The 15,073-nt window shown below is 44.6% G+C and overlaps 1 protein-coding gene across 1 annotated transcript in view; it reads right to left on the reverse strand.

The window, feature by feature from the left end:
• Positions 1 to 7,568: 7,568 nt before the first annotated feature.
• Positions 7,569 to 15,073, reverse strand: part of JCHAIN (joining chain of multimeric IgA and IgM) — a 28,445-nt gene continuing 20,940 nt past the window's right edge. Inside the window, exons 3-4 of the mRNA XM_066574936.1 lie at positions 12,317 to 12,397; positions 7,569 to 7,930 (exon numbers count right to left, since the gene is read on the reverse strand). Of these exons, the coding sequence (XP_066431033.1) occupies positions 7,735 to 7,930; positions 12,317 to 12,397 (277 nt within the window). The 3' untranslated portion in view covers positions 7,569 to 7,734. The remainder of the gene's footprint in view (positions 7,931 to 12,316; positions 12,398 to 15,073) is intronic.

A 15,073-nucleotide genomic window follows, 5' to 3' on the forward strand; every position in this document is an offset into this window, starting at 1 on the left:
CTGTGTTGACAGGCTGTAGTCAGCCTGCTTACAGGAAGTCCTAGGCTGCTGTAGCCAATCACAGACCTCAGCACTGGGTGTCTGTGATTGGCTGCTGCAACCTGTGACATCCTGTACAGTAGGCTGCCCGGCACCTTGAAGCACAGCATCAAAGGGTAGACTGGAGGATACAAGCGATGAAGCTATGGGGACCAGTTAAAGGCTTTGGTAGATTTTGGGGGTATTTTTTTTTCACTTAAATGCATGTATTTTGGGCTAAAAATCATTTTTGCAATAGGGTTAAAAATTTTGCACCTTTTGTCCACATTGCAGTCTGAGTCTTCGTCAGTGAGGCTGGACTGATGTCCCAAAATACATTCAAAATATTTTTCATAGTCTTTAGGGCTCATTCACACAAGCCCGCCAGCGCCGTAAAATCACGTGAATGGGCGATTTTCCACGATTATGGCCAGTGGTTTCTCGCCCATTCACACGACCGTGAGCCTTGTTTTTAGCGAAAAGCAACATAGCACCTCGCTGTGCAAAAATCCTTGGGATGCCTTCAAATGCCTATATAGAGGCACCTGAAAGCTAAAATGCCTTCCCCCCCCTTTTTTTTTCCAGCTCCCATAGGAGTCTATGGGAGCTGCCGGTGTATATTGGGCAAAAGATAGTTCCAGAACTATCTTTTTGCCTGCCGTATATGCGCTGATGTGTATTTTGGTCACATTTGTTCCTTTTTTCACCGTCCGACATATTCCCGCGCTGTATATTCACCCGTGTGAACTGATGCATTGGAAACCATGTGCTCATGTGAAAGAAGCCTCAAAGTAATTAACCCCTTAGTGACCAAGCCTGTTTGCCCCTTGATGACCAGACCAAATTTTGCAAATCTGACATGTGTCACTTTAACATAGGATATCTCCGTGATGGTTTTACATATCCAAGTGATTCTGATATTGTTTTTTTTCACCACATGTTGTACTTCATTTAGGTGGTAAAAATAGTCCAATAGAATTTGTGTATATTTATTAAAAGCGCAAAAATTGGGAAATTTTTTAAAAATTGTCATTTTTTCACACTTTCAATTGTAATATATCTAATATGTGCAAACATACTGTACAAATTTTTGATAAGATATATATTTGCATCTGCTTACTTCATTTTGGACGCACATTTGAAGCTTTCGTTTTTTTTTAACCATTTAGTAGACATACAAATTTAACATTGCTTATCAGCATTTTGAGGAACACATTGTTTTCCTACACCAAGCCAACATTGCAAAGGCTCATGGGTGTCACAATGATAGATACCCCCACAAATGACCCCATTTTAAAAACTACACCCCTTAATGTATTCACTGAGGGGTGTCAGGAGTATTTTGACCCCACAGTTTTTTTTCAGGAGTTAATGCAATTTAGAGGAGAAAAATAAAATTTCAGATTTCTGCATATATGTCATTTTTAAGGCATTTTTTTGTTCTAGAGTGCACATGAAAATGAGGATTTGCAACCCAAAATGGATACCCCTGTTTGTCTTATGTTCAGAAACATACCCATTGTGGCCCTAATATTATGTCCGTATGCACAAAGGGGCCCAAACCAAAAGGAGCAGCCAGTGCAGAGATTTTGCTTGAGGGCCCCATAGCACACTTGTAGAGCCCTAGAGCGGCCAAAACGATATAGAACGCCCACAAATGACCCCATTTTGAAAACTAGACCCCTTAACGAATTCATCTAGGGGTGTGCTGCTTATTTTGACCCCACAGTTTTTGAATTAATCTAAGCAAAGCAGAAGGAAAAAGTTAGGATTTTCATTTTTTTTTACAATTTTGCCATTTAAAAAACAGGTTTTTTTGTACAGCACACATAGGAATGAAGACTTGCACCCCAAAATGGATCCCCCTGTTTGTCCTGTCTTCAGAAATATACCTATTGGGGCCCTAATATTATGTCCATATGCACAACGGGGCCCAAAGTGAAAGGAGCAACCAGTGGCTTTCAGAACAGACATTTTGCTTGAAGGTGATTTAGGCCCCATTGCCCACTTGTAGAGCCCGTGAGCGGCCAAAACAATAGAGAACCCCCACAGATAACCCCATTTTGAAAACTCAACCTCTTAACGAATTCATCAAGGGGTGTACTGCGTATTTTGAAGCCACAGTTTTTGAATGAATCTAAGCAAAGCAGAAGGAAAAAGTTACGATTTTCATTTTTTTGGCAATTGTGTCATTTTAAAAACAGTTTTTTGTATAGCAAACATATCAATAAAGACTTTCATCCCAAAATAGATACCCTTGTTTGTCCTGTGTTCAGAAACATACATATTGTAACCCTTATCTTCTGTTTGGATGCACAACGGGGCCCAAACTGAAAGGAGCAGCCAGTGGCTTTCAGAACAGAGATTTTGCTTGAAGGCCTTTTATGCCCCATTGCCCACTTGTAGAGCTCTTGAGCAGCCAAAATGATATATAACCCCCACAAATGACCCCATTTTGAAAACTAGACCCCTTAACAAATTCATTTAGGGGTGTACTGCTTATTTTGACCCCACAGTTTTTGAATGAATCTAAGCTAAGCAGAAGGAAAAAGTTAAAGAGAATTTCATTTTTTTGGCAATGGTGTCATTTAAAAAAATTCTTTTTGTACAACACACATAGGAATGAAGACGTTCACCCCAAAATGGATCCCCCTGTTTGTTCCGTGTTCAGAAACATACCCATTGTGGCCTTAATTTTATGTTTGTATGCACAACAGGGCCCAAAATGAAAAGGAACAGCCGATGGCTTTCAGAACATTTTGTTTGAAGGTGTTTTAGGACCCATTGCCCAATTGTAGAGCCCATGAGCAGCCAAAATGATGGTGAACCCCCACAAATGACCCCAATTTGAAAACTAGACCCTTTAACCCCTTGAGTGGCGGGTTTCTTACCCCCCTGTCAGATCCACCAGGGCAGGTTTTTTAAATGGTCTAATCATTTAATTTCAACTAATTTTCCAGTCGCGTTCCAAGAGCCATAACTTTTTCATTTTCCCACTGACACGGCCATATGAGGGCTTGTTTTTTGCGGGACAAGTTGTACTTTTTGATGGCATCATTTTTGGATATATATAATGTATTGCATAACTTTTGTAAAAAAAATTTATACGGAGATTGGGGGAAAAAAAGAAATTCTGCCATTTGTTTTTTGGATTTCATTTTTGCGTTGTTCAGCGTACAGAATAAATAGTGTGATAACATTATTCTCTGAGTCACACAATTCCAGCGATACCAAGCTTATACAGTTTTTTCATGTTTTTTGTACATTTAAAACATTTTTTTTCTTAAAGGTTTGCTTTTGTGTCGCCACTAGAGATGAGCGAGTATACTCGCTAAAGGCAATTGCTCGAGCGAGTATTGCCCTTAGCGAGTACCTGCCCGCTCGAGAGGAAAGGTTTGGGTGCCGGCGGGCAGGGAGCTGCAGGGGAGAGCGGGGAGGAACGGAGGGGAGATCTCTCTCTCCCTCTCTCCCCCCGCTCCCTCCTGCTGACAGCCGCTACTCACCGCTCCCCCGCGCCGGCACCCGAACTTTCAGTCTCGAGCAGGCAGGTACCTGCTAAAGGCAATGCTCGCTCGAGCAATTGCCTTTAGCGAGTATACTCGCTCCTCTCTAGTTGCCACATTCCAAGAGCCATATTAAGTTTATTTTTCCATTGCTAGAGCTCTAGAAGGCCAGTACGATTATGCCAACACCAAATTGTAATAGTTTTTTCACTTTCTCATGACTTTTTCACACTTAAAAAAAAAATAATAAAGTAATAAAAGTTTAAATCACCCCCCTTTTGCAGAATCTATAATAAAAAAAATCGAAATCATAAAATAAAAATATATATTTGGTATCACCGTGTCCGTAAAAGTCCGATCTATCAAAGTAGTGCATTATTTACCCTACACGGTAAACGTAGTCTGAAAAAAATAAATAAAGAACCCTACAAATGCACTTTTTCCCAGAAAAAGTGCAATAAAAAGCGAACCAAAAGTCGTATGTATTCTGAAGTAGAACTAAAGTAAACTACAGGACATCTCGCAAAAAATGAGCCCTTGCTCAAGTACATCGATGGAAAAATAAAAAAGTTATTGTGCGCAGAAGATGCAGCAGAAAATCTTTAAAAAAAATTAAGTGTCTTTGAAAAAAAATACAAGTACTACAGCGAAAAAAAAACTATACAAGTTTGGGATCGTAGTAATCATACTGACCCATAGAATAAAGTTATCATGTCATTTTTGTTGCAGTTTGTGCGTCGTAGAAACGAAACGCACTGAAAGATGGCGGAATGTCATTTTTTTTTTTCATTTTACGCCACTTAGAATTTTGTAAAAGTTTTTCAGTACGTTATATGGTACTTTAAATAGCACCATTGAAAAATACAACTCGTCCCGCAAAAAACAAGCCCTCAGACAGCGACGTAGATGGATAAATAAAGGAGTTATGATTTTTTAAACAGGGGGAGGAAAAAAAGAAATGGGGAAAAAAGAAAAAAATGGGCCATTAATTTAAGGGTTAAATAATGTACTAACTTCCTCCTCTGGGTCATTACGATGCATGGATACCACATGTGTAATTTTATTTTTAATTTTTTACAAAGTAAAGGGAGACAAGTGTTTTAATTTTTTTAATAATTTTTTAACTTTTTTTTTTTTTGTACCTTTAGGGGACTTCGACAGAGACCCATCAGGACCCCCTGATCACATTTCGGGGGTCCGATGGTGACAGCCCTTTACATGCTGCAGTCACATAGACTGCAGCATTTAAAGGGTTAACACAGCAGAGATCAGAGGTTTTCTCTGATCTCTGCTGTAAGAGCTGGTGCCTAGCCTTCCTCTCACAGCTAAGCACCAGCTCTCCCTGCCACAGAGACCATCGGCTGGCTTCTGACAAGCCGATGGTCTCTATGGCAACCTGTAAACAAAGCAGGACTTTAGAAGCAGGAGATTGCCGGCAGATCGGCAATATCTTCTTCTGTTTTTTAAAGTCCTGCTTTGTTCTCTGTGGGACTGTGCAGGCAGAGCACAATGCCACAGTTTGTGGCATTGTGTTCTGCAGCTCCCATAGTGATAGATAGCCCGGAAATCTTCCGGGCTATATCACTATCGGCAGTGGAGCTCGTCCCGGAAAATTTCCGAGCGTGCCACTCAAGAGGTTAATGAATTCATCTAGGGGTCTACTACGTATTTTGATCCAACAGTTTTTGAATGAATCTAAGCAAAGCAGAAGGAAATAATTACAATTTTCATTTTTGTGGGCAATTGTGTCAATTTAAAAACAGGTTTTTTTGTACAATACACACATGAATGAAAACTTTCACCCCAAAATGGATACCTCCGTTTGTCCCATGTTCAGAAACATACCCATTGTGGCCCCAATCTACTCATAGGACACATGGCTAGGCCCATAATGGAGGGAACACCAGTTGGATTTCAGGGTACAACTGAATAAATTTCAGGCCCCATTGCCCACTTGACGAAAAAAAAATTGACTTCCTAAAAATAATCCTCCCCCACCAACCCCAATTGTTTGGCATTCCCTAAATCTTAGATAAAAGTAATAATGTAAACTGCGTTTTATGTCCGAAGACAGAGGTAATTACGAAGGCTGGTTGGAATGGGCACCTGGGGCAAGAAAACCGGGTATCCCTCCTTCTCCCATGCTTTTTTGGGGGTATTTCGGGGATGGGGTGTATAAAGTGGTGCTCTGTGAGGCTTCGGGGCTTCTTGTAAATTACGGATTACAGGTAGCGGTCTGAATAACACTGGTCTCGCACAGCCGTATGCGGAATCCACTTACAGAGGCCTGCAGTAGATCCCAGCTGTGAGCCGGCTGTGGCACTGCATACAGCCACGTCATGTACCGCGCATAACTGCGTACTCACACAGGCGGTCATGCGCAGTACACCGTTTTTTGTTTATATTTCCCACGCCATCACTTAGAGACGACCTGGGTACCCGCAGCCCGTACACAATGTATTTGCGTATGGGCTGCAGGTATATCCGCGGTCATAGAGCACAATGCGCTCTGGGTCGCGGATATCCACGGTAAAATATAACAGGCTGCGTTCTGTTTCCTGCGAGTGGATTACTTAATTCCAACCCGCTAATTGGGGGGAATTGTGTAATCCAATGCATGCGATTGATCCGTGGATTACTGCTGATCAAACACATGCAGAACCCGTAATTTCTATCCGGTCATGTAAGACCGGCCTAATGTTAGATCGCTACTTTTTTATCACGTGACCAGGGACCGCTCAACGAGGCCGCCGGTCACTGCTCCAAGAGCGAAGAGATTTAAAATTTGCTGGGCTCCCTGGCTCCTGCGAATATGTCCGGCATTTTGCCGGTGGGCGCATGCGCAGAAGCCAGAAGGGTCCATGGAGGATAATTGCATCTGGATTCAAATGCGGAAGCCTCCAAGTAGATGTTTCATCTCCTCTCACCGATCGCATCGGTGAGGGGAGATGAAACTTCCACCTTTTTAAGTACTTTTACATGATCGCCATTATGCATTGGATAACGGCTATCATGTGACCAGTAACCGCATACCGCGGGCCCCTTGTCACATCTCCAGGCTTTGGTAGCCAAGAGCAGGGAGATTTTAAATTTCCTGGTCAATCATTCACTTTTGCGCATGCGTCCGCCATCATGCTAACGAGCGCATGTGCCGAAGCTGGAGTAAGGTCTGCGGATCAACATCCCATCAGGGGACAAATTCGGGGACCTTGGGTACGTAATTTCATCCCCCCTTACGGATACGATCCATAAGGGGAGATGAAACTTTAACTTTTTAAACTTTTTTTTTTAAACTTGTTAACTTTGTATGATCACCGCATACAGTGGTCCCCAGTCATATCTCCCTGCACTCGGCTATCTGTGAAAGCCGGGTGCAGGGAGATTTTGAATTTGCTCGCCACATCGGCGCATGCGCAGAAGAGCGGCCGGAGGACGTGAAGGAAGGGGGGTGAGTATTTTCCCCTTCCCTCATGGATCCGGTACCCGCTGACACCTCCTGCCTCCCGGCTACCTACAGGAGCTGGGAGCCAGGAGATTTTAAATTTTCAGCGGGTCTGGGCCTTCTGCGCATGCGGCTGACGTAATGCCACCTGGCGCGCATGCGCAGAAGGCTTCGGGGGAGCAGTGAGGCGGACGGGGGTGAGTATTTTCAGCTGCCCCCATGGATCCGATCTATGAGGGCAGCTGAATCTTTAGCTATTTAAAAACTTTTTTGAACTTTTATGCAATCGGCGCTATCCACTGGATAGCGCCGATCGCATAGCCGGGGGGGGGGGGGGACTGCCCGCAGCCCGGGATGACAGCTCCATGCTGTCGGCTACGTGGCTTTTTTCCCTGCAGGACACATGTTTTTACGTCCTCGGGGAATAAAGCCCACTTGGGCAGGACGTAAAAAGACTATGGGCTGGTCACTAAGGGGTAAAGGCTCTCAGGCTCTCACCCTTGCTAACACCCTCCATGATGTTCATATTCCCTGTAAGAGCAATGGGAAAGCAGTTGTCTTCATGAGGCAATCACTTTGATGATTTCAGTAATAATAATTCTATATAACAGTTTCACAATTCCTTTATTGATATGCAAAGCTAACAAATGGCTTTACTGCTTAGCTTTAATGTGCATCAGGCAAAGCAAAATGCTATTAATCATATACAAAGTGATTGAAAAGGCATAAACAAAGCTTCTGCGTCAGGCTAATATAAACAGTGTATCATATTTATTCATAGCAGGATTCGGGATTCAGAGGTACATCTTTCATTATTGTCTGTCCATTAACTTTAAAGGGAACTTTACTTGTGTAACATTTTTGTCTATCATAGGTGTAGCAGAGATCATCATGTCCACTGCAACCAGTAGAAACAAGAACTGGTACACCGCCGATAGAAAGTTCCGTAGGATCACATTTTTGGCATCTAAAAAAAAGACAAAATAAAAAATTAAATATGTAACCAACACTAATATTCACCCCTATCATGTTGTAAAGTCAGCAGGGCTGGCTGCATAGCCCTATTGGTTCTTTTATTGTGTTTCTTTTTTTTCACACTCGCCCCCGGGCTTTTCATAGATCCAGCTCCCAGCACTGTGAATCTCTCCAGTGTTCTCGCTCACCATTCTTGGGGACCACTTTAAGCCTTGCATGCCAGAATTCTAGTGTCCCAAAGTCACAGTTTTGGCATATGCACTAAAATTGCAACTTTTCGGGCATTTATGCTGTGCCCCAACACTTTTTGAAGAAGCTGGCAGATACTATCGGTATTAGTGTATCTTGACGCCACCAGGAAGCTAGGGGTTTGACAGGTGGAACGCCCCTGTCACACCCCGAGCTCCCAATAGGCTCAAGAAGCAAAGGTAGTGGAAGGAGGTAAGAGCTGAGACGCTACTTAGGCTGGGTTCACACGGGGCGGATTCCCGGTGGAAATCTCGCAGTTTGGCCGCAGCGAAAAAACGCGAGATTTCCGCCGGGAGAAGCGCTGCTTCAAAACCCGCGGCACTTAGCCGTGGGTTTGAAGCGGCCTGGCCGCTCGCTCTTCCGCTGCGGCCGGTGCTCCCATAGAGGAGAGCGCGGCCGCAGCGGAAGAAGAGAAAAAATGAACATGCTGCGGCCGGCGAATCCGCGCCGCCGGCTTCTGACAGCTTTGCCGCAGCGGACTCGCTGTCCCGTGTGGATGAGATTGCGGAGAAATCTCGTCCACATGGCTGGCTAATCCCAGGATTAGTGGCAAATCCGCCCCGTGTGAACCCAGCCTTACATTGCGGGGAAGCCGAAGTGGGAGTCATGCAGCAGGAAGAGTGGGACCCGGAGACGGCACTTACAGCGCTGCCGGTTGCTTTGGACGCTGGGCGAGCCGAAGCGTCTTGCAAGATTTCTGGTCCTGCAGGAGTCCTATCCGGGAACAGCAACGGCAATGGCAGTAGCAGCTGTACCACATGCTGTGGCTGCAGGGCCAGCGGCGGCGGAATAGTCCTGTGCAGATGCTGAGTGAGTGACAAGAGGGGACAGCTGCGGAGACGCCACTGACAATGCTCCTGCCTGCTTCGGCCGCAGGGGGGAGCGACAGTGGAATACTTCTGTGGCCGTGCTGGGTGCGTGACAGCAGGGGACAGCCGTTGGGAAGACAGTGACACTGCTCCCGCCTGCCTCGGCCGCAGGGGGAGCAGCAGCAGGAGTAGACACTGCCGGGGAGCGGGAGACACCACTCACAACGCTGCAGCCTGCTTGGCCCTGTGGTGCACCGCAAGGGGGAGGCAACTTTGCTGGGGGTGCAGGAGTGCCACCCGGGGACACGAGTGACGAGGAGACTTACACCATTCCCGGGTGCTTTGCCCGCGGGCGGAACGGCAGCGGGGGTGGGAAAGAGCAGCGTGCAGTCTTTTATTATTTATGTCAGGGATGGTGGATTAGGTTGAGGGGTAAGCGTCACAGTTAGGCTTATATTGAAACTGTAAGGCTAACTGTGACACTTACCCCCACACTAATCCTCCATCCCGGACAACAATGAAAAATGACGCCACGCTGCTCTCTGCCTCCACAACTGGCCTTAATGGGCTGCAAGGACCTGCAGCACAGGCCGCTGTGGAGCCAATCAGCGTCAGGGGGCGTCACCCCCCTGTCAATCTTGACTCCACCAGGACTTCCTGGTGGCGTCAAGATACACTAATACCAAGACTATCTTTAGGGGACCAGAGACCACATTTATTTTAATCTGCACAAGAAACTGGTATAGCAAGAAAACTAACCCAGCTTGGAGCTGGCATAGGTTCTCAACTGGTGCATGTAATGAGATAACTGTATGCACGTATTAATACATTTGTCGTTCGTAGCTACCATTGGGTGCAATGTGAAATGCTAGTCTAAGTAAATAGTCTCCACTGCTAATAGGTGATGTTGGACTTGATTGACAGTCTAACAACATCTATTGACAGTGAATGGTGGGGAAAGCCCACTTGACAGATTCACATCGCCTGGAGCCAAATCCAAGAAGAGCCCATATGGGCAAATGAGGGTGAGTAGACAAAAAAGCATCAAGTCGTGCTCTATCACATTGTAGACTCAAAATTCTGGAAAAGCTGGGCAATAACCAATATGATCATTAAATGCTATATCATTGTCACCCAGCTTTCTGAGAATCCTGAATGGCATATCGTCGACTTATGCTCTCCCTCTTGCATCATTGAATAGATTTATCTTAACCAAAGAATACACATTTTATGAACAGAAATGATGTCAAATGAAGTCTGTCTAATATTAGCTAAATCACAGTTTGTCTGTGTGTGTCTGTGTGTGTGTCTGTGTGTGTGTCTGTGTGTGTATGTGTGTGTGTGCATGTGTGCGCGTGCGTGCGTGCGTGTAGCAGTTTCCACTCTGACCCCTGTGTGTAGTGGTGCTGAAAGCGGACACCCCGCTCAGCTGATCCACCGGGGTCTGGAGTGGCGGACCCCAGCCGACCAACTCTTGGTGAATAACCTGAGGATACATCATCAATGCTATGTTTGCCTAGAAAACTCCTTTAAGTGAAAACACCATATATTCTTTTTATGCCCTCTTCTATTATTTAAATCAAGTTTTTTTTTTCTTTTCCTGATTTAAATTTTTTCATATTTCCAAAAATCCTGAGATATTGCAGTTTTCACTCTTGCCATTAAAGCGGTTCAAAACCTCTTTAACTGCCCTGCATCCCTAACTAATCTAACCGGGTGAAAGAAAACAGTTAAGTAAACAAAGTAAACTCACCTAATCCCCTTGTTCCCTCCCTTGTTTACCTGGTGCGTGAGGTGTCATCTCCCATTGGCTCCTGCGTGCTGACGGCGACCTGGCTGTGTCTAACTTCTGACATCCCCGGAGAGTCAACGGCGAGTGCGCAAGCGTGCCGGGAAGGGGAACGCACACGCACTCGCAGTTGAGTATAGATTTTTTTTCTTTTTTGCTGACAGAACCCCTTTAAGCTTAAGGTTTTCTGAGTTGTTTTTTTTTAAATATAATTTTAGCCCCCCCCCCCCCCATGCACAGCTATATAAAATCAAGATACTTAACGTCACGACAGATCCCTATTTCGCTGGTCTGGTGCTGTGGCATCTGACAGGTTACATCACCCGTCCAGATGGTCTGGTAACGTTCTGTAAACCTGTCATGTGGGCAGATTTATGGGAGATCACTGATCTCTATCAAGGCTGCTATTAACTGCAGAAGAAGCAAAGCATCAGAGGACTGGATTTCACGGGGAGGTATGGAGGAGGGGGGGGGGGCAGCATGACAGTAGGAAGGTGACTATTTGTGTTTTTTTTTCTTCATTTAAATAATACTCAGCTCCCCACTGGTACCAATGTGTCTTAACAGGAGTTAATTCAGAGAACCCCTTTAATAAGCTTGAAACTCCCTATTCTTTACAGAAGCCTCATGCATGGATCATGGAAATAATAGACTAGAGAGAACTTATTGACTTCTATGGCAGAGTTTTCTAGACACCTGTATGACCTGTGCAGAGTTCATTGTGCAGGGAGGGGGAGGAAGTGAGCTGTGACAGTTTCCAATTGTGAATGGTTGATCCTGTGTTATCTACAGCAGATATAGGTGTTATATGTCTTACAATCCTGTCTATGGTAATAATGAGATGAGAAGTTTTCTCTACAGAACCAGATTTAAACATTAGGTTATTTTCTGATGACACATTCCCTTCAATGCCCTCTTCTGCAAAAGTATGAACAGAGTGGGTCTCTAGTATGAAAGAGGTATCCTAGGCAGGGAGCCCCTCATGGCTGCCATATACTCTAATAAAGTATATGGGCACAAATTGTCTTCATTAGATACCACCTTCAGTCTTAGTAATAACGAAAATAAGGCTCAATTAAAAATAGTGCTTTAATAGTCTACCCTGAGACAAAACAACAAGAAATATCCCATTACATTAAAGGGCTTACCCAATTACAATATTACGTTTTACTGATGGGTGCACATTTAAAAACAACGAAACCAACCTTATCTATCTGTGCTCAGCCCCAGTGATACAGCCCCGCAGTCCTCCCATTGATTGCTGTGCAACAGGAACCACTCCCAGCATCTGTCCGCTGCATCCTCTGATTGGCTGCAGCAGTCATGTGGTTTTTGTTCCACAACAAAGACCAGGAAGACCACGGGGCTGCAGCACTGGATCGTCTGGGCTGAGAGCAGGTAAGGACCACTGATTGTGTTATTTTTAAACATGTACCTTTCAGTAAAAAGTCATATTGTAACCGGACAGGCCCTTTAAGAATTACTTTTGCTCACAACTTGTATCAAAGCTTAAATTAGTATTATAGCTTACAGGTTTAAAAGATTATAAGTAAAGCTCGTTCTTAAAGGAGAAGTTGGATCTGAAATGTTCACTCTGGAAGACATTGGAATCCTGTGGGCAAAATACAATAACGTGTTATTAAACTTGCTTTTAATAATAAAAATATAGTTTCGGGCATAGTTAGACATTGGGTAGTATATTATATGGAAGCAACTTGTCGTTTCCTTTAAATGTATGGTATATGCTTTGATGAACATGGTGTAGCTAAGAAGCTGTGACCGCTTCCCTGTTTGACAGGTCATCTATAAGGATGAGCGAGTAATGTGCCTTAGCCGAGTATCTCCCCGCTCGTCCCTAAAGATTCGGGGGCCGCCGCAGAGTGGGGAGTAGCGGGGGAGAGTGGGGAGGAACAGAGGGGAGATGTCTCTCTCCCTCTCTCCCGCCCGCTCTCCCCTGCTCCCCGCCGCGACTCACCTGTCAGCCGCGGCGGTCCCCGAATCTTTATGGACGAGCGGGGAGATACTCGGCTAAGGCACATTACTCGAGCGAGTAGTGCCTTAGCGAGTATACTCGCTCATCCTTAGTCATCTACAACCTCCAGAAATAATGAAAACCAATGCCGTCTCAATTAAAGATGAGCTCTGCATGTTTGCAGACAAAACTGTTTCTTGTTTTTCTTTCCCAGATGCTTTCCGGGTTTCAATCTGGATAAGTGGATTTCCCTTTTTTCTTTCTGTACCCACCCCAAAATTTATAAATAAAGAATTTATACAAAAAAAAATGATGAGCTGTGGAGTTTTTTGACTTGTTTTAGTAATAAAATAACAATTCCAGAATTCCCCTCATCACTGAACACTGTGACAGCACTGTCAGTGTTCAGTGACAATGGGACTCCCTGCGGGGACAAAAGAATTCCCTGCCACATGCTATCCCATTGCTTTCAATGAGGCCGGCGCTGCAGGGGTTGCTTTCATCCCATTACCTTCAATGGGTCGGCAGCAGCGTTGGCCCCATTGAAAGCAATGCCACAGCTGTGACAGGGGATTCTTTCGTCCTTGCTGCAGACCCCTCATCACTGAACACTGTGGCAGTGCTCTCACAGTATTCAGTGATGAGAGGACTCTCCGCGGTGATTAACGGAACCCTCCGGGAGTTCCCTCATCCCCTGTCGCTTCTGTCTTTACGTGCAGCACGGACCTTACCAGCTCACATTCAAGGCACGCATGTCCTATCTTTTGCAAGTGCGAGTATTTTGCGGCTTTGAAAAATGTACATGTGAACACTTTATAGGAAACTAATGGTTCTAATAGACGCAAATTTTTTTTGCGCACATAGACGCGCAAAAAAAAAAGATCACTTGTCTGACCGCGGCCTCTGTGAGAAAAAAATCTGAAAACATGTACAGTCTTGAGGGCATTCTGCAGATTTTAAAACCCACATCATGCTTTGGTTGTCACAAATTTCAGCAGTGTACAAAATCTGCTGTGTGGGCAAATGACCTTAAAGGGGTTGTAGTAGAATATCAAGTTATCCCCTTTCCAACGGATAGGGGATAACTTGCTGATCGGTGGGGCTCTTGCATTTTCTCTCCTGTCACTGTGAGGGGTGTTTCTTCCCTGCATTGATGTTACTCTGCTTAGAGCGCAGGCTGGGTTGGGGCTCCATTCATTTCAGGTACCACTCGGGTGCTTGGCAGTCCCATTTAAAGTGAATGGAGCATTGGTGCACTTGTGTGGCCAGTGCTGCATTCAGTCGCCTACTAATTGCAGTAGGTGCAGAAACCCCGCAGGAAATACAGGATCCCCAATCTTGCGTTCTGCCGGGGTCTCAGCGGTGAGACCCGAAATGATCGGCAAGTTATTTCCTATTCTGTAGATGGGGAATAACTTGCTATCCTGGTACAACCCCTTTAACCCATTAAGGACCAGGCACAGTAAATTTACGGCGCCTGGTCCTGGGCTTAAAGCACCGCCGATAGTAAAATTACGGCAGTGCTTTAAGCCTCCTGTCTCTGCAATCAATCAGAGGCAGAAACGGGTTATCAGCTGTTAGTGGCAGCTGATAACCCGGACGAGAAGGCAGGAGGGATTTATAACCCTTCCTGCCTTTTGCTTCCCCGAGTACACAGCACTTAATGAGCACTGTGTACTGTAAGTGAAAGTAAACTCTAACTTTCACATCGGGAGCCCGGGTGGGTCATGTGACCGGCTGGGTTCCCTGCTACAGCAGAGCTGGAGGGTCACACTAAACCCTGGACAGCTCTGCCAGTGACTACTGTCACTACAGGGACTGTTTTACCCTGTAACTGGGGCTTCCATGGATGCCCCAGCTACAGTGGGAAAGTGTCAAATTAAAAAAAAAACGAATGTCCCCCAGAGGTCTTATATGACATCATGGGGGACAGAGATAGTAAAAAAACACAATTGCATACATCAGTAAAACAATATTACAGAATAAAACAACAATATATACAAAAGAAAGAAAATAAAACAAAGCCGACGCCAACCAAAACTGTCGCCGTATGCGTCCTGTAAACCAAAACCATACATACTATATATCAAAACGTCCGAAACAAATAGAGGAACCCGTTCCCATAGTTTATTTTAGCGTAAATATACAATTTTTTTTTTTTTAAAAACCCATAAATGTTAAAAAAAATCATTTTATTTTAGCATTTTTTTACCCCCAATAAAACTAAAAAACGGGGAAAAAGTCAGTGAAAAAGATATTTGAAAAAATCACAGTAAAATTAATTTTGGTAGCTAAAGGAAACAAAATAGGGTAGTA

This window comes from Eleutherodactylus coqui, chromosome 7 (assembly GCF_035609145.1).
Source record: "Eleutherodactylus coqui strain aEleCoq1 chromosome 7, aEleCoq1.hap1, whole genome shotgun sequence".
Classification (NCBI taxonomy): domain Eukaryota; kingdom Metazoa; phylum Chordata; class Amphibia; order Anura; family Eleutherodactylidae; genus Eleutherodactylus; species Eleutherodactylus coqui.